The sequence below is a fragment of the Pelodiscus sinensis genome, chromosome 2 (assembly GCF_052426305.1).
Source record: "Pelodiscus sinensis isolate ZL-2025 chromosome 2, ASM5242630v1, whole genome shotgun sequence".
NCBI classification, from domain to species: Eukaryota; Metazoa; Chordata; order Testudines; family Trionychidae; genus Pelodiscus; species Pelodiscus sinensis.
The window spans coordinates 194042839-194063425 of record NC_143053.1 but is presented as its reverse complement, the minus strand read 5'-3'; the positions used below and the strand labels follow the sequence as shown (position 1 = coordinate 194063425).

General features: G+C 43.8%; 2 protein-coding genes across 2 annotated transcripts in view; both read right to left on the bottom strand.

Annotated features, from left to right (window-relative positions):
• Positions 1-4890: 4890 nt before the first annotated feature.
• Positions 4891-20587, bottom strand: part of EFHB (EF-hand domain family member B) — a 49274-nt gene continuing 33577 nt past the window's right edge. The window contains exon 13 of the mRNA XM_075922088.2: positions 4891-5867. Within this exon, the coding sequence (XP_075778203.2) occupies positions 5706-5867 (162 nt within the window). The 3' untranslated portion in view covers positions 4891-5705. The remainder of the gene's footprint in view (positions 5868-20587) is intronic.
• On the bottom strand, positions 14468-20224 carry LOC149525412 (uncharacterized). The gene is made up of 2 exons (XM_089776639.1): positions 19425-20224; positions 14468-19229 (listed from the first exon to the last, which is right to left on the bottom strand). The coding sequence occupies exons 1-2, from the start codon at positions 19771-19773 to the stop codon at positions 19054-19056; spliced, it is 525 nt and encodes a 174-aa protein (XP_089632765.1). The 5' UTR covers positions 19774-20224; the 3' UTR covers positions 14468-19053.

Here is a 20587-nt window from a genome sequence, read left to right as displayed (position 1 = left end):
AACTCATTTATAACTGCAAAACAAAGTCACCTGGTAATCCATGTGATTTAAAAGCCTTTGCCCTCTGATTTCAACTCCTTCTTCCATCTCAAATCCAATCAGAAGCATGCTCTTTCACATAACCTAGATTCTGCAGAAGATTTTGAGGCTTAAGGAAAATGTATTTTTAGAAATAAGTATGTTTCAGCAATTCAGCTGACCTGGCTTTGACTCTGATTGTATGATAAAATCTGATCTAAAAATGCATAGCACAATAAAGATTATTCTTTCTAAAATGAAAAAAGGGCAATCTCCTGTTCTAAAATCTTCAGCTAAAAAAAACAACAGAAGAAATATCTACCACAGATGTTGCTGGACCAGAGAGTCCCAGACCAGAAAAGTTCAACCTGTATTTTCAACACCAAAAACATATACACTTTTTAACTACATAAAGTGCTCTTTTTAGTGAAAATGAGATATAATGAAATCCATCCACCAAAGGTTGCAGAACGGATGAGTAGAGCCAATTGAGCTATGCACCAGGCTGCTAAAATGGTATTACTCGTAGTACTTCAGCAAAGATCAACAAATGTTTCCCCTGGCAAATGAAAAATGAGTGAAAACTTTATTGTAACAATCTTGCATGTACATTAATCCACACTCACAACAGCCAAATTCTATCCATTCATATCTGGGTAATTTATTATGGCATTTTCAAAATATAAGGAGAAATAATGAAATACAAGTTTAAAGTTAAGCACAGAAGTCATATACCAACTGTGGTTTCACCATCTTGGACTGGAATCCTACCCTAAAAATGACACGTATTGGACATAATGGTTCTCTGGCGTGTGAAAACTCATACCCATCTGGTAGAAAAGCAATGTGCCCTCTCAGAAAGATGATATGTCATTTGAGCAGATGGAGACAACCATCAATAAAAAAAAAACTGTAAAAATGCAAATGGGAGCTTCCTGAAGAGAGTCCTTCTAGCAACAAACACCACCCAGTTAGGGCCATGTGATTAATTACAAGAGACTTTTGACTATTCATGTAGCCAAAACAGATAAAATACTATTTCTGGTGCAGAGTTTCTTCAAGGGCAACTAGCTTTCTGAGAATTGCACCCAAATAATTACACACAGCAGCTGACAAATGAATTGGGCTATTCCCCAGTGGCGAGAGCATTAGCCTCTGTGAAATTTACCTGACTCAGTCAGTTTCACACCTGAAACTGGGCTATATTTACAGGGCTTGAAAAACGGCTGCAAAATCCACTCGCCAGCCCTGCACTGTGCATCCGCAAGACCCGCATTGCGCATTTGCAGCAATGAAACAGGCCAATCTTAGGTCAGTGTTCCCTCTAAGATTTTCCAACTATGAGTGGAATGAGTTTTGGCTTGTGCACCAATATTGAGGTCATGTGCACTGGTTTGGATGTGTGCCACCATGGCACCCAATCTATTAAAACACACCTGTTCCCAGCCACCGGACCAGAACCACACCCCGCCATGTATCAGGTCCCATTCCCAGCCGCTGGAGTAGACCCCGCCTCCTCCCCCAGCCATGCAGCATTTCCCATTCCAGGCCACCGGGACACATACACATACACCATCTCACCATGTGCCAGGTCCGGTTCCCAGCACCAGCTGCCAGAACAGGCTCCAGCTCTCCCTGCCACATGGCAACCCTGGCCAGTGGAGCAGGCCTCTTCCCCCACGCTATACAGCAGGTCCCAGCCCCCCACCCAAGTGGCTTCCTCACTGCACCATCTCAGCCAGCCCCGCCCACCGGAGCAGCCACCTGTCATGCGAGTGCTGCTGTGTGGCTCTCCAGAGGAAGTGGGCGGGGGAAGAATGTTTTGTGCACCTTAGAAGGAACTATGATCTTAGGTATTTCTCTGAAAAGCTGGAGCACAAAAGACTCAGAAGCTCTCCCCCCCTCCGGTACTTTCATCAAGGAACTGTGTATTGAATCCATGCCCTTGTAGAAATGCAGAGAAACTTAATGGAAGAATTTTTTTTCTGTTATTCTTGTTATCTCTTCTCTTTTTCCTTCATATTTATTGTATGTTTTTTTCTGATATTTTCACTGAGCAGTATGTGTTTTGTGAGTGGAAGAGCTGCTCAAGAATCAAAACAGGAAAGTTAGGGGATTATGTGACAGGAGTTACCAGCTACAAAATAAAACTTGTTGAATAGTAAGTTTAGAACTTGTCTCTGCAAAATGTTAAGGGTAAACTCCTAAAAATAAAATTATCCTAGGAGGGCAGGACTTGAGATTCACAATGGTTTGTGCATGTGTGCACCCTGTCTTGTTTATAATTGCAGTTAAATTAAACTTCTTGTATTTGTTTGTTGAAAAAAATGTTAAGTAGAAGTATTTAAAAATAAAAGACATCGATGGCATTAAATAATGACACAATGCAATCGTAATACAGGGCCAAATTTTACAGATTTATAATACAGGTATTCCTGTTATAAACAAAGGGGTTTGATTCTCCAATCATACTAGTGTTTAAATTCTCATGTAGTGTTTCAACGGTCTCTAAACTCTACGACTCTCTGAAATGAGCAATAACTGCTTTTTTATCCAGTGGAACTTCACCACCATAAAACTGGTGTGAGAGGAAAATCTGGTCCAATGGTTTGTCACAGGATGTAAATTACTGCCAAATTTCACCCACAAGCTATAGGCCTACTATATAGAGGCAGGAATTTGAGAGAGTGTGAAATTAACTGAGCCCAAATACATACATGAAATAATTTTGTAACTGAGACCCTTTAACCTCACTATTTTTTGTTTTTCAAAATTCTCATCTTCAGCACCAATTTTTCACAGTTCAATACGCTACTGAATGAGAGGCTAATGTTCTTTGCATTTTTTTAACAAAAAGATCATGCAAGTTGTTTTACCTCCCACACTGTAAGTTCAGATCATTAAATCTGTTTTAAATTTTTAAGAGAAGAGAAAGATACTTGACAGAGCTAATTAAAATAGATGTATTATTAAATAAGCTATTCTTCAGAGTATTTTTTTAGCAAGACAGAAATAAAAATGTAATCACTACATCAATGATTTTACAGTTAAGAAAGAGACAGTGCAGCTATATGAGTGTTTTATATTTCAGAGAACATCTTATTTCAAGAAAACACTGCAAAGTAACAATGGACCAAATTATTCCTAATGTAGTTGCAACAGAATGGATTTAGCCTGACAAATTCTGAACCCTTCAATTTTGACAAAGTATTCACATTTCTAGATACTCTGAATACAGTAGTATGAAGGCTGAATATTATATACTCTGTGATTAATACTTTGTATTACATACCTAGCATGGATTAAGAAAGTTTGGTTACTTCTGCCATGTATTGTAACTGTGAAATGTTACTTGGAAAGGAACTAATATTTTTGTTATAGCCCACACACTCACTGGTTAAGTTTGATTGTTTAACAGTATAAGCAGCATCTGAGCACTGCTGAAAGTTTTTAGTTGATCCCTTTTGGCAACATAGGTATTGGATATATAATATGTTGTACTTAAAAGCAGCCTGCTCTACTGGCTGAACCAATGCTGAAGACTGGACAAATGCATTCATACTACAATAGAGGGTTTTTTTTGTCATTACTGTCAGCTGGATATAAGCCAAGAGAACTGTAAAGTTATTGAATACAATGTACAGTTATGAAGCCTAAAAATATATCATTGAATCTGCAAACGTGGAGCTGACTACCAAATACAAAAAGAGAGATTTATGCACAAGGATTTTATATATATTCTAAAAACCTTTTCACAAAAGTAGAGTTTCTCTAAAATTCATTGGCTGCTATGTGACATAGTGATTACATTTATTATGAGTTTGCGTATATATTCTGATGCAAAGAAAGTAACTGCAAGTGGAATTTACAGGCCTGTTCAATGATGAATCCTTTAAAGCTTTGGAAGACATGAATAGGTTAGGTGAACATAGCTTCGTATTCATTTCAAATCCCTCCTCAAAAGAGAAGCTTTATTCTGTGGTTAAGAACATACTGGCAAAAGATTAAAACAGGATTTATCAGTCTTTTTTATTTTGTGCTTATTTAGCAGGCCGTCCAAGAAGAATGTTTCATTTCATTCCACTTGTGGAGGGAGGGGGGAGGAGGAATGAAGATTATGTTATTGAAAGAAAAAAATATGAAAATGGGTGTCTGTATTATTGCATGTAAAATTGAGAATTTTCAGTTACTACACAAACACAATATCTCCTATGAATATATGCATCCAGTAAGTTAACTTAGTTCTTACAGGGAAAAAAATGCACTAAACCTTTCTTTCATCTCAAAACTTCCATAAGAAACAAAAAAAAAATTTTTTTTTAAGCTTTTTATGACCCAATCTTGGGCTGACACTTCTGGAGCTACAAAGAAGCCACAATGACTCCTCCTTCCGTCCCCATCTTGTGTCAACAGCATAAGGATCAAGCATAACTTTACTCGGTAGTGTAATCCTGACTCAGAAGGATCAGGATTTCATGCAGAATGTTCAGGAATTGCTCCCATCCTTTTTTCCCAAGGATATCCCAAAGTGATGGGGCAAGCAGGCAGTTGACAGTGCCTCCCACTTTCCACTAACTCACAGAATGGGACTGGTTTACACAGGGGAGCGAACTATCCCCTATGAAGGGAGGTAGTAGCAGATGTGCACTTCCTACTTGCTGGGGAGTTCTACCAGGCATCCATGTGACGAAATTCTTCCTGATAGTCTCCCTGGAGTGAAGCGGTTCCACAGCACCTCCACTGAATAATTTTCTCTAACCTGAATGCATTAGCCCTCAGAATACTACTCAGTACAGACAAAACCCAGGCAAAGAGCTGTCCTTCAGTTGGATGTAGTTACACTACAATAATAAAGATAAGTCATTGAAGATGTCCAGAATCACATCCTTTAGCCATGCTTTGAGTGCTTCCACTAGTGTGGAAAGATCCAGCTCCTTCATCTCACATAAACCAAGAACCAAATTAAATACTGGTTTATAGTATCAGAAATTTGGGTGTATCATGCTGTTAGCTTTTGCCATGTTGAAAATTGGCTATTTATTCCTGCTTTGCTTCCTTAGTCAATACTTTACATCTCAATCCATGATTATTTTGTTTTCTTAGTATCCTCCTGTGAGAGGCCTCATCAAAGACTTTTCCAAAGTTCAAATAAATTATGAAAACTAGTTCAACATTAACTACCATTTTGTTGACACCAACAAGGATTTTTGGAAAGCAGAGAATCAATTTTCCTTTACTAAGAAATACTGGTTTAATCACTCTTAATCAGACAAGTTTATTTAATTTAATTAATTATTCTCAGTATGTAAAAAACATTTCAAATATTTATGCAATGGTTTCTGTTTTTGTAAACAAAGACAAGAGAAAAAAAGTGTTCAGGCTCAATATGTAATGTTGAACTCTTAAGCACGTTAAATCATATGATAATATGCAGCAAAACAACCTGAATTCGGTTTATAAACAAATAACATACCTAGTCCTGTTCCCACTGAAATCAATGGCCCAATTCACTGACATAAATGGGGGGAAAGAACAGATTTTCATACATAAAGTCTCCAATGCTCTTTATAGAAGGGCTATAGACTGGATTTGAATTCTGTAAACACATATTTCAACTTTTATTCTAGTTTACACAAAAATTATGGATAATTTTATTTTAAATAAAATACCACAAAGAACAAAAATCCTCAACTGCATTTTGTGTGTGATGCTTGTATCTCATCCAGTATATTTCTGATGGATTCTACACAGACTTCTCCACTGTGATGTTTCATGCAGGCCTGCTTCCATACTTCTTCAAAGTTTTCATCAGAAATGCTCACACCAATGTTACGGAGAATTCGTGCAATCTGTAAATTAATACGTGATTAAATTAATTTTGGTCAGCATTTACTTTAATTTAGGGCCTAGTCTTGCATTCATTATTCCAGAGAGGACTTGTCTAGGAGTGAATTTAACCATTAATGAAGACTATAGGCCAAATCCTGGAGTGCTTCACTGAGCCAACTTCCCTCAGAGTTACTGTGAATTTTATCCAGGAAGAACTAAGAACTGCAAAATTTGTCCCTAAATGCATAAATTAGGTTAGTGCAATTTAAAGATTCAGAAAGCAAAGCACACAGAAATCAGGAAATGTGTAAATTCATATCAAAGTCTACATTTAACAAAGAAAACAAGTCTTGAAAATACTATGGGCCAGCTCCTTCAAGTGGTGTACATTACAACATTGACTTTAATGAAACTACCTCAATTTACACCAGTTTTGGATGTGGCCCTACATATGTACAACAATACTGGTTTTATATCAGTGTAATGAATTAGAGGATCAAGCCCCTTAGTTTTATTTTTTTTAAATTTCCTACCTCCATATTTACACTCACTAAGAGATTATAACAAGCTGTGGCACTGCAGTACTCATCAAAAAGGTAGAACAAAGCATATATGCCATTTCATATATGCTTGTTATTCTTGCACCTTCCCACCTCCCAGAATATCAATACGGACCAGTTGCACCAGATGCTGATGAAGTGGCCTGGGACCAGCCCCACTAGCCTCACTTCTGTCAGCTCCAGGCATCTGGGGCCAGGGCCAGCCCGAGCAGCAGCCAATGCAGCTAGCCTCGGGGACCACCTGAGCAGCAGTACTGAGGTCTGTGGGTGCAGCTGCATCTCTGAGGCTCCAGACAGCAAAGATGGATGTTACAGGGGGGTTCCTGTCTGGCTACACTGGAGCAGCAGCTACTCACCTGTCCATGGTGCTTCCCTTCCCGGGCAGCAGCTAGAGTGGCAGCAAGCCCTCCCTGGGTTTCCCTTCCCCTGACAGCTTGTCTTTATTTTAATATATTTTCTTTCATGCATATTTCTTTGTTTCGTGTTATTTTTTCTGCTCTATTGTTAATTCAGTGATTTCTCCCCTAACATTTGTTCAGCCAAGATTTGGCTGCAACGCTGCAGGACCTGACAGAGTTAGTCCTTTTTGGACATTGGTTTTCATTCCAATGGCTTTCTGGTATACCCTCCACCATGTTGTGACTGGTGGAGTTCCCAGTTTAGTTGCCAACCCACCCAACCTGTGGCAGGTTGTACTGGGTTATGTGTTACTAATAGAAGGCCTTACATGTCTGTCCTGACTGTAACCATTCCTCTTTAGAGAAAGCATAGGCAACTGGCATTGAAACTCAGATCTATCCTCCAGTATCATGAGCATATAGTCTTCCAAGATTTCCAAGCCTTTGGGCTCAGTCAGAACCCCTCTACTTTCTTCTCGATGCCAGAGTCATAGGGGGTTTTGCCTGGCATCTTGCCTGAAAGGGATTGACAGCCACTCCCCTCCTACATCATAATTGGAAGCAAAGTCTTCATCCTATCAGTAGATCATTTAACCTCTGTATTGTTCTCAACCTTGCCACGGGTTGTCTCTGTGATCATAATCTTTTCTTCGGTGTCCTCACACCCGCTACCACACAAGTCAGATGAGTAACTGTAGGGCCTACACACACACACACACACCATTATTATATCTACCTTCCCACCAGTCTTCTATTGGTGCTGTGAACACCCACTCCTTTTTAAACTTTTTGCACATTTTACCACAATATCTAACTATTTCTGGTTTATCCAATTTGGGATCCCCTTCTGTTCTCTTGCTTCAACTTTTTCCCCTATATGGACAATGCCTTTTAATATCTTGCTGGCCCATAGGCACAACCTATGAACCTTGCCCTTGCTTTAGCAGAAGACAGAATATCAGCCAGTACCCTACAGTATCTTTTGCATCAAGCTGTGCAGAGTCATCCTTGCCATCACTGTTCCTGTTGGGACAGGTCCTTCTAATATGACCTTCCCATGCGCACACACAGCATGCCCTCAACTGGGACTTAAGCCTTCTGGCCCTTAGACATTTTTTCCTTCCTTGGTATCTGTAACTACTAACAATTTCCCTTTGCAGAATCTCTCCTGTGTACTGTTGCTGCTTTTTTACTGTCACTCATTACCTCTGCCTGTCCAGCACATTTCCTGATGTCTCTTTTGATTTACCAAAATCTGCAGAAGGATTATTTAAGTTTGCAGCACTTGATTGGCCACTTCCCAGTCCTGAAGCAGGAAGCCTGGAAGTCACTGGTATTCCTCTGTACACCCATTAAAGAAAACATTCCATGGCTGAAGATGACTTCCCTGCCTTTTGACTCCCTCTTTTCCCCTCTTCCTTTAAAATAGACCCACTCAAGACTGGCCTCACTCTCCCCATGTATCAAGACACTTTCAAACTGCCTGCATTCTCTACCATGTGTGACCAGGCAGGGCTTTTCCCCAGGTATAAAGGATTCAGTGCCATGCCCACAGTCCTTTTATGTGGTTTTATATGACCAAATTTAAGTAAAATCAACAAAAACACAATTTCTCAACTCACCCTGAGATAAAGCTCCCAGCAATTTCCTTTCTATAATTCCCAGTCTTCTTCTGCCTCCCCACTCAGGAGATTGCCAGCCCTAACTCTCCAAGGATTCATATTCCCAGAAAGCAGGCAGCAACAGTCTCATGCTACTATTTTTATCCCTTTCAGACTAGTAGTCAGCCCATGTCACCCAGCCACTTCCTCACCAGGTCCCTCTAAGCCCAGGTGCCTTCTTTTAAAGCTCAATGAGGTAAGCTGAAACAACTGTCACAGATGCATTGGCCCTGCTCACTTTTAAAGGGCTAGTGTCACCCTGTGACATCTTCCCATGTTGAAAACCATCCCATGCACAGAACTGGCATATCTACTCTTTACTGTGATGGTCATGTTGATATTGAATAAGAGAATATGTTATTTGCAGCCAAAATGAACTCAATGACTCTAAGGACCAGACCTGTAGCACAGTGAAAAGACTCTCAATGACTTCAAAGGGCAATGGAATGATCTGTGATCCAGGACAACACTTAAGCACATATTTATATCCCAATGTGTTAAATAAAGATAGACATGTTTAAGAGTTTTCCTCAATAGGAATGCTTTTGTGAATTGGAGCCTTAACAAGAACTATTTTTCAGTATGGTCTTAACCTATGCTGTTTCAATGTTTAGTAATTCTGTGTCCACTCTGATTTCTTGTAATGAAGGCTGGAATTGTGGGTCATATTGTGCAATTGACTATTAAGCAAATTCCTCCAATAGAGCTCTGTGCTTTAAAAACAGATGGTCCGGTCCAGTCCAGTCCCAGGTTTTTAAATTATAATTTCATTAACTATTGCATGTTTGAGAATAGTTAATACCCAATATCAAAATAAATTCAACATTAAAAAGAATTATTGAAATATTCAGTGTATTGCATCAGTAGAGGCTGATTTAACACTCAATGCTGTCTACTATGTTTTGCATAAACTGGAGAGTGTATAATGGAACATGACATTTCAAACTACATTATAACTTCAGAGAACAGTGTTGTCTAATGCATGACAGGTAAAACGGGCTTATTACTGAAGCATACATTTTATTTGCTGTTAGCTATAGTCTGTGTACATAGATTTCCTGTTTCAGAACTAGATTATAAAATGTTAATATGTTCATGAGCAAGTAATGCTGAGGAGTTCTGACAAGTCATCTTTTATATCTGAGGCCTCTTATTATCAGTATACTTCACTGTAAAATACTGTAAAAAACCAGGCTCCAAGAGAACTTGCACGCATGACTGAATACTTTATGTAATAAAATGACCAAGGGAGAGAAGGACATTGTTAAGTCCCCTTTATTAACTTTAGATTTGAATTTTTTGTTTTGAGTTAAGCAGCCCCTCAGCCCAAGTATCATGAGTCTGAGCCAGCTGACACAGGCCAACTACAAGTCAAAGGTAGGGGCCCGGGCAGAGAGAGGTGCATCCTGGAGGTGAATGCCTGGCTGCGACGATGGTGTCGCCAGGAGGGATTCGGCTTCCTTGATCACGGGGTGCTCTTCCAGGAAGGACTGCTTGGCGGAGATGGAGTTCACCTTTCTAGGAGCGGGAAGGCCTTGTTTGGACACAGACTGGCTAACCTTGTGAGGAGGGCTTTAAACTAGGTTTGTTGGGGGCAGGTGAGCAAAGCCCACAGGTAAGTGCTGCATGTGTGGGACTGGGAGATGGGTTGGAAATGGGGGGGACTACGGCCTATAATGGCAAGGAGAAAGGAGGTCAGGGCACAACAGGGAGGCAAGATCAAATCAATATCTTAGATGCCTATATACAAATGCGAGAAGTATGGGTAATAAGCAGGAAGAATTGGAATTGCTAACCAATAAATACAACTATGATATCATTGGTATTACAGAAACCTGGTGGGATGGGACGCATGATTGGAATGTTGGTATGGAAGGGTACGGCTTGCTCAGGAAGGACAGACAGGGAAAAAAGGGAGGAGGGGTTGCCTTGTATATTAAAAATGTACACACGGACTGAAGTGGAGATGAATGTAGGAGATAGCTGTGTAGAGAGTCTCTGGGTTAAGCTAAAAGGGGTAAAAAACGAGGGTGATATCATGCTAGGAGTCTACTACAGGCCACCTAGCCAGGTGGAAGAGGTGGATGAGGCCTTTTTTAAACAATTAACAAAACTATCCAAAGCCCAAGATTTGGTGGTGATGGGGGACTTCAACTATCCAGACATTTGTTGGGAAACTAACACAGTGAGGCACAGGCTATCCAATAAGTTTCTGGACTGCATTGGAGACAACTTTCTGTTTCAGAAGGTTGAAAAAGCTACCAGAGGAGAAGCTGTTCTGGATTTGGTTTTAACAAATAGGGAGGAACTAGTTGAGAACTTGAAAGTGGAAGACAGTATAGGGGACAGTGATCACGAAATAATAGAGTTCATGATCTTAAGGAAAGGTAGAAGGGAGACCAGCACAATTGAGGTAATGGATTTCAGGAAGGCAGATTTTGATAAGCTCAGAGAACTTGTAGGTAAGGTCCCATGGGAAGCAAGACTGAAGGGAAAAACAACTAAGGAGAGTTGGAAGTATTTCAAAGGGACGTTGTTAAGGGCCCAAAAGCAAACAATTCCGCTGTGTAGGAAAGATAGAAAATATGGCAAAAGACCAGCTTGGCTTAACAAGGAGATCTTGCACGATCTCAAAATAAAAAAGGAGTCATATAAAAAATGGAAACTAGGACAACTAACAAAGGATGAATATAGGCAAGCAACACGGGAATGCAGGGGCAAGATTAGAAAGGCAAAGGCACAAAATGAGATCAAACTAGCTACAGGCATAAAGGGAAACAAGAAGACTTTTTATAAATACATTAAAAGCAAGAGGAAGACCAAGGACAGGGTAGGCCCACTGCTTAGTGAGGAGGGAGAAGCAGTAACAGGAAACTTGGAAATGGCGGAGATGCTCAATGACTTCTTTGTTTCGGTCTTCACCGAGAAGTCTGGAGGTGTGCCTAACGTAGTGAATACAAGCAGAGAGAGGGTAGGTTTAGAAGATAGGATTCACAAAGAACAAGTTAAAAGTCACTTAGGAAAGTTAGATGTCAGCAAGTCACCAGGTCCTGATGAAATGCATCCCAGGATACTCAAGGAGCTGACAGAGGAGGTATCTGAGCCTTTAGCTATGATCTTTGAAAAATCATGGCAGACAGGGGAGATTCCAGAAGACTGGAAAAGGGCAAATATTGTGCCCATCTATAAAACGGGGAAGAAGAACAACCCAGGAAACTATAGACCGGTCAGTTTAACGTCTGTCCCAGGGAAGATAATGGAGCAGGTAATTAAGGAAATCCTATGCAAACACTTGGAAGGTAATAAAGTGATAGAGAATAGCCAGCATGGGTTTGTGAAGAACAAGTCATGCCAAACTAATCTGATAGCTTTCTTTGATAAGATAACAAGCCTTGTGGATAAGGGAGAAGCGGTGGATGTCATATACCTAGACTTTAGTAAGGCATTTGATACGGTCTCGCATGATATTCTTATTGATAAACTAGGCAAATATAACTTAGATAGGGCCACGATAAGGTGGGTGCATAATTGGCTGGATAACCGTAGTCAGAGAGTTGTTGTTAACGGTTCTAAATCCTGCTGGAAAGGGATAACAAGTGGAGTTCCTCAAGGGTCTGTTTTGGGACCCGTACTGTTCAATATCTTCATCAATGATGTAGATATTGGGATAGAGAGTACGCTTATTAAGTTTGCGGATGATACCAAACTGGGTGGGGTTGCAACTTCTTTGGAGGATAGGGACATAATTCAAAATGACCTTAGCAAGTTAGAGAAATGGTCAGAGGTAAACAGGATGAGGTTTAATAAAGAGAAATGCAAAGTGCTCCACTTAGGAAGGAACAATCAGTTCCATACATACAAGATGGGAAGCGACTGTCTAGGAAGGAGCATGGCAGAAAGGGATCTAGGGGTCATAGTGGACCACAAGTTGAATATGAGTCAACAGTGTGATGCTGTTGCCAAAAAAGCAAATATGATTCTAGGTTGTATCAACAGGTGTGTTGTAAGCAAAACTCGTGAAGTCATTCTGCCGCTCTACTCTGCACTAGTTAGGCCTCAGCTGGAGTACTGTGTCCAGTTCTGGGCGCCACATTTCAAGAAAGATGTGGAGAAATTGGAAAGGGTATAGAGAAGAGCGACAAGAATGATTAAAGGTCTAGAGAACATGACCTATGAAGCCAGGCTTCATGAACTGGGCTTGTTTAGTTTGGAAAAAAGAAGATTAAGGGGGGACATGATAGCGGTTTTCAAATATCTAAAAGGGTGTCACAAGGAGGAAGGAGAAAATTTGTTCCTCTTGATTTCTGAGGACAGGACAAGGAGTAATGGGCTTAAAGTGCAGCAGGGGAGGTTTAGATTGGACATTAGGAAAAAATTCCTAACTGTCAGGGTGGTCAAATATTGGAATAAATTGCCAAGGGAGGTGGTGGAATCTCCCTCTCTGGAGATATTTAAGAACAGGTTAGATAGATATCTGTCAGGGATGGTGTAGGTGGAGCTTGGTCCTGCCTTGAGCGCGGGGGGCTGGACTCGATGACCTCTTGAGGTCCCTTCCAGTCCTATTATTCTATGATTCTATAAGTGTTCAATTGCAGTAAAGACATACCCTGGAGTGCTAGATCGGGAACTGTGAAATCGCTATGCAAAACCTCTGCACCATTCTGTGCCAACTTTCTTCATATTCGCACAGACAGGGCGATTTGGGATGAGGCCTGATTAAATCAGATTATTCACATACTCACGGTCCTATTAAACTTCCACAAGCGGGAAGTCATTCAGCAGCACAGATGTTACTGCATTCATTGAATGTAGCACCGACTATGCTGGTGATCCATGCTTAGGGCAAACTATCTCCCCATCTCCCACAGAGACTGCCTATTAATGTGGGCTGTGCAAAAAAAAAGTTTAGAATTTGGCCCTTTGTGAGTAATGGGTGACATCCAACAAAATAGTAACACTATGTGAAATAAATTTAGGTGGCAGCATACCCAGTCTATTTTTCACTTGACAAAATTTTTTAGGGTGATATAAATGTGGTAAAGTTCTTATCATTTATGTAGTGGGATGCCAAGGTAACATGTACTTGCATGATGATTTTTATTCTGTTATAACATTGACAAATCTTCAAATTAGATGTATAAAGGGTAAACATTTGAAAGTATTTTTATAAGGTGCTTGTGCTTCTCAGTTTGAATAATGGGAGCAGATGCATCAATAGTTAAAGCTCGCAATTTCAAGGAAGAAATCCTGCCATATTTCTATCTAAAACCAGCTAACAGACTAGTCAGAATCATCATTCCATAGTTGTACTATAAAAATGTTTTTGTATGAATAATATTCAGGTGAAAAGGACAACAAATTTAAAGGTACTCCCACAGATATAATAAATTGCATTTGTATTGACAGTATTGTATCTTAATTACACTACCTTGAAATGTAGAAGGAAGCTTTGAGGATCACAGTGAGGGAGGAGGAAAGAAATCAGGTAAATACTATGGCGGTGTTCAGTGAAGTGAAAACACTTTCATATGAAGAAGTGGACTGTGCCCACCAAAGCTCATGATTCTGTCTACATTTTTTGTTAGTCTCTTAGGAACTGCAAAACTATTCGTTGTTTTTTATGTTTTTTCAGTTATGGTGCATCCAAACTGTAGCACTAGCTCAAAATAAGCTACACAATTTGAGCTATGCAAATTGTGTACCTTATTTCGAGCTTATTTCAAGATATTCTATTTCAAAATTTGGTGCTGTCTACACAGCACCAAATTTTGAAATGGACTGCCGCGTCCAGGAAATGCTCCCACTTTTTCAGAACAGTTTCCGAAAAAGCGGGAGCATTCTTTCAGCATCTCTGTATTCCTCATTTTATGAGGAATAAGAGATCTTCTGGAAGCGGAGGCTTTTTCCACATTTGGTCCCGTGTAGACTGGCCAAAAGTTGGAAAAACCTCTTCCGAAAAAAACAAGCGGAAAAAGAAGGGGGAAAAAATGCAGTGTAGACATAGCCTGAGAATGTAACTCGTGTGTGGGTGGGTGGGTATTTAGCTCTAACCTTGTAAATAACTATTTCTTTTTTCTTAATTAATTCATCTTTAGTTAATTTATTATAGGATTGACTACAAACATTGTCTTTAGTATAATATCTAAAGTGCAATTAATCTGGGATACGTGACTAGTCCTTTTGGACTGGGAGTAACCAGAATATAGTGATTTTTAGGGTAAGGGACCTCTGTCACAAAAGCAAACTTACCTGGCTGGCAGGATAGATCAGAGTGTCCAAGAGCACTTTCTGACACTCCATGTTAAGGCTGTTATCGTGCTTGATGGATTCATACTTGATAAATGGTTGGTGAAATCTAAGCATAGAGCTCACAACTAATTTGGAATATTTGCTCTGCTTCTTAACAGTCTGCCCTGAGGCTGGTACTCATATGCTTAAGCTGCTCCAGATAGCTTGACAGCTAGATCCCTGTGCAATGTGCTTCTATGTCTGCTGCTGATGCCAATGTCCCTGTCAGTAAATTTGCCACTGAAAGGTGCATTACCAAGTAGCAAGTGAGAACACATGGTAGGAGTACAATAATTGTTCTTATTTATCTTTATTACTATTTGCAGCGTAGAGCCTGTCCCCATAGCAGAATGCATGGGTAAAGGTAGATCCAACAAGCCACCTTCAGGGAAACACTGCAAAGAGGCATTGCAGTAATATCACAGGAAACAAGTAATATGGGTGCCATGCTTGGAGCTGTTTTTTATTTCAATAGGCACTAAGCAGCTACTTGAAAATCCCACTAGGTGTCTGAATACCTTTAAAATTCTAGCCCTGAGCCTCTCTTCAGGCCTTCTCTTCCTTATCTGGCAATCTCAAGACTAGATTGTTTTGGATACACAGGCTGTTCAGCTTTACCCTGATTAAATCAGTTTTCACTATATTTTGGCTTATTGTAAATCTGGATCATTCCAAACATCAATTGTCCAATCTTCAGCCAGAGTCAAACAAATATCATTCATTTTACTTACTGATTATTCTAGTTATCTTTTCCCCCATCTGTCTTAGGCACCCTCACTGTAATGCTTAGAGTTAAACCTGTACCAAGGTTGTGCTGCTTGAATGTTAAGATTAAAAAATTTAAAAAATTATCAAGGGCCCAATCTTAACAGTGGGAGTCAGTAGGAATTTTTCTAGAGTGGACTTTATAGTCACAGTTTCAAATTTATTTTAGTATTACTATTACACATAGACCCATATTAAAAAGTCAATAGCTCTTTTTAAATAAGATGTTTTAAAGAACAGTGCATAGGCACTATTTTCATTCACCTAAAAAATCCAACTGTTAAGGAACCAGTGGCATTTACAACTGAAATGTTTCTTCAAGATTTCAGAATTACAGTCAATAGTATTAACAAACAATTAAGATAAACTAAAAATAAAGGAGAGAGTACACGGGCCAGATCCTCAGCTGGTGTAAATCAGTGTACCTTCATTGTGCTCTACCCCAGAAGTGACTTTTTCATTGGTGGGATGATGACTTAAACAAGCTGAGGTTCTGACTCTATCAGTAATTTAAGTAATTTACTGACCTAGATAATTCAGAGTCAAGGTTAAATTGAAAGGTAAATAATCAAAACGTATGTTTAAAGCACTCACAGCTTTAATTCTGCCTTGTAACACCACCAATCTCTTCTCTTCCTTTCTTTATACTTTTTTTTTTTTACTTCCTCATTGACTAATGTTTTCCCTTCTTTGATGTGGGTATAGATTATGTAGGATCAAGGACTTTCTTAAGGCTTTAGTTTAAGAAGTTATCAACTACATCTATGCATGTATGAAATTCTCTCCTCTCATCCTTTCTTTGTAATATTTTTATTAATCTTTTTCATAATATTTCTAGAAGTTTGCATTCCATCACTGAAGAAATCAGAAATTTTTGAAGACATTATGGCACTCATTCAGCAAACCATGTAAGTACCGAATATACTTGAACATAAGCCCTTTGGTTTATGTGTCAACCCCCAAAAGATCCAGAAAAAAAATGGTAAAAAAATCAATGACCCTTTTATAAGCTGACTCCAGTGTACACACTTCCACTCCCAGTTCGTCAGCATCAGTGTGGGCTGAGGGACGAGGTGGCTGCTGCTATTCGCTAGTCCCAGCCAATGCGAGCTGAGAGGCTCCATGCCTGCAGTCTGCACGTCCCTCAGGGTATGTCTACACTACATCGCTAATTCGAACTAAGCTAATTCAAATTAGCGCATCTAGATTTAAAAACTAGTTCAAATTAGCGTTTTGCTAATTCAAACTAGCGCGTCCACACTGATTGGACGCTGGGGAGCACTTAAGGGCAGCTGAAACCGGTTCTGGCAGGGCATCAGGTCAGTGGTTGCTTTGTGTGGCTGCTGTCTGAGGCTATCTGAGGCTCGTGCTTAAAGGGATCCCCCTGGACAGCCAGTTCTCAGCTTTTCCGCTTGCTTGCCTACCTCGCCGAGGGACAGCAAAGTGTTTTTCTCTGCGCCCGTCTGTGTAGGTGCTTCCCTTCGGGGCCGCCGCCGCCGCAGGTGGCAACATGGAGCCAGAGCTCGCCCAGCAATTTCTGGTGCAGTTTCTGGACTTGCTGCTGCAAGCCTGCCAGCAATGGCTGGAGGCTGCCTGGCACCACCTGGTACACGTCAGCCCCCTGCCGCTCCGCCTGGCCACCCTGGGGGCCATGGAGCAGCTGCGGCGGCGCCCGGGCTCCGGTGTGCCCCTCCGCATCTGGCGTCTGGACACCAGCAGCGACTGGTGGGACTGCATCATCCTGGAGCGCTGGGGAGACCAACAGTGGACCCAGAACTTCAGGATGAAGAGGGACACCTTCCTGGAGCTCTGCGAGTGGCTCGCCCCTGCTCCGCGCAGAAGGGACACTCGCATGAGGCCCGCAATCCCCCTCCAGAAGCGTGTGGCCATCGCCCTCTGGAAGCTCTCCACGCCGGACAGCTACCGATCTGTCGGGAACCAGTTCGGCGTGGGGAGATCCACCGTCGGAGCGATGCTCATGCAGGTACGGCACTCGCCAGCCACTGGGCCGGGGACGAGGGGGGCTGCAAGGAGGGGATGGGCCACCCCAGGGAAAACAGGGGGATGAGGGAGAGGAGGCGAAAGTGCCCTACACCGGAGGGGCCGGTCTCCCTCGGCCGTACTACACGCGGCCCACAGGGGTTGCTTCCGGGAGTGGGGCGCGGGGCAGTGCCAGAGCACGAACACTCCCAGCCACCCAGGCGCCCCACTGATTCGCGCTTTGCTGTGTCTCTCCGCAGGTGGTCAAGGCCATCAACCGGGTGCTGCTCCGCAGGGTGGTCTGCCTCGCCGACCCGGACGCCGTCATCCGGGGGTTCAGCGCCCTCAGCTTCCCCAACTGCGGGGGGGCCATCGACGGGACGCACATCCCCATCCGTGCCCCAGAACACCAGGCCTCCCAGTACGTGAACTGAAAGGGGTACTTCTCCGTCCTCCTGCAGGCCATGTGTGACCACCGGGGACAGTTCACAGACATTAATGTGGGCTGGTCCGGCAAGGCACACGACGCACGGGTGTACCGCAACTCCTCCGTTTGCCAGAGGCTGCAGCCTGGGACCTTCTTCCCCAACTGCCACATCAGGGTTGGGGACGTGGACATGCCCATGTGCCTGGTGGGGGATGCGGCCTACCCCCTACAGCCCTGGCTCATGAAGCCCTACACGGGGCACCTCAACCCCTCCCGCCAGGCCTTCAATGCGGGGCTGACCAGGGCCCGAATCATCATTGAGGGGGCCTTCGGGCGACTGAAAGCCCGATTTAGATGCCTCCTCACCCACCTCGACCTCGCAGAGCACAACATCCCTCCCGTGGTGGCAGCATGTTGTGTGCTGCACAATTTGTGCAAGCGAAAGGGGGAGGCTTTCCTGCCAGCCTGGAAGGCTGAGGCTGACCGCATGGCTGGCCACTATGCTCAGCCCCGCACCGCCGCCGTCCGGGAAGCCCAGCGGGGGGCCGTCCGGATCCGGGAAGCCCTGTGGGAGAGCTTCCATGTGGAGGAGGAGGACTGAAGTCTCCCTGCATGCCCCATTGGGGCCTTCTTTCACCCTCCACCACTTCCTCTTTCCCCTCCCTAACCTCCCTTCCTAATGTCAAATAAAGACACCTGTTTTGGAAAAAAAATCTCTTTTTATTTTACATAACTGGGGTGGGGGGAGGGAGGAGTGAGGGTGGCAGAGGGGAGGGAGAAACCTGGGAGGAGGGAGTTGGAAGGGGGTGGAAGGGGAGGAAGGGAAGGGAAGGGAAAGCTCAGGGTTGGGGGTCCGGCTGGCTCTCCCGTCTCGCAACACTGCGGGTGCAGGGGCCTCGGGGGGAAATGAGTGTGGAGGGTGGGGCAGGAGGAATGGGGGGTGTGGAGGAAGCAGGAGAGGGAGCAGGGGGAGCAGGGGCAGGAGGAGCAGGGGCAGCAGGGGTGGGAGGAGGAGCGAGAACTGGGGCAGCCGCAGGAGCTGGAGCAGGAGGAGGCAGGAACCGGTCCACCAGGGTCTGGAGGTGGCCTCTGAAGGCACGGCCCTGATCCTCTAGCGTCTCCAACCTCTACTGGCACAGCCGAAGGTCCTCCCGGACCCAATGCTCCTGGTTGCAGAGGTGCTGCTCCAGGAACCAGAGGTGCCACCGCTGGTAGTCCTCCTCGTTTCTGGCACGCCTGCTGGCCTGGGCGCGGGTGGCTGCTGCAGGTGGGGTGGTGCGCCCTGCAGTCCCAGGTGCTGTGGCTGTGGTGAAACAAGAGCAGCAGTCAGTTCTCCCTGGGGACAAGGTGGGTGAAATCCAGCCCCCCTCTGCAAGGCCAAGACCCTGCATGACACCCAGCTGCTGCTCCATGGTGGGCAAGGCCCAAGCGCATGGTCCCTGGGCTCCCTCTACCCTCCACCCCCCTGTACACATAAGGGGAGCATGATGGTACTCACATGTGGAGCCCTCCCCGGCCTCGGACGACACAGGTGATGTGGTATGTGGGGTTCTTCGGGCATCCTGGGTCCTGGGCAGGCTCCCGGCAGGCTCCTGGCTCTTGGCGTCCTCCGGCTCCACCTCCTCGGTGTCCGGGAAGGGTCCCTCTGCCCCGGGGTCGATGACCACCCGGGGGGCATGGACAGCGTGAGCCCCCAGGATGTGGTCCAGGGCCTGAAAGTGGGGGCAGGCCTCCGGGTCGGCCCCTGGCAGGCAGGCCTGGGAGTAGGACTGCCGCAGGTCCTTGATTTTACAGCAGACCTGCTCCCAGGTCTGCTGGTGGCCTCTGGCGGCCAGGCTGCCAGCCATGCGGCCGTACACGGCCGCGTTCCTGTGGCTAGTGCGGAGATCATGGACATTGGAGGCTTCCCCCCAAACCTCGATGAGGTCCACGATATCCGTACCTGACCAAGCAGGCGCCCGCCTTTTGCAGCCCCGGGCAGGCTCCTGGGAGTCGCCAGGCTGGTCTCAGGAAGAGGGGGAGGGCTGGGTGGCATCGGCTGGCTGGCTCATGTTGTGCCAGGTGCAGGGTCTGCTGGCTGGGTGCTGGCAGGCTTGCACCTGGCACAAACTGTGTAGCCAGCCCGTGCCCCTTTAAGGGCTCCGGGGCCGGGAGGGGGGCAGACAAGTTTCCCTGGTGTTGGCCAGAGTGGCCACCAGGGCAAGCTGGGAAGGGCTAGCCTCCCACTAGTTCGAATTAAGTGGCTACACAGCCCTTAATTCGAACTAGCTAATTCGAACTAGGCGTTAGTCCTCGTAGAATGAGGTTTACCTAGTTCGAATTAAGCGCTCCGCTAGTTCGAATTAAGTTCGAACTAGCGGAGCGCTAGTGTAGCGCCTATCAAAGTTAATTCGAACTAACGTCTGTTAGTTCAAATTAACTTTGTAGTGTAGACATACCCTCAGACTCTGCAAGCACACAAATCTCCCAGCATGCCAGCAGCTTACCCTAACAGGCTGGGAGCCAAAGTTTGCTGACCTCTGTTGTAGATGCAGTTCATTACTTGCTTCTTTTTTAAAAAGTGCCAAGATTTTATTTTTATTTTAATTGTCTCATATGAGATTTGGCCCTTCCACTTCACAAAGTGCTAGACCTTACAAGACAATCAAAAATACAATGAAT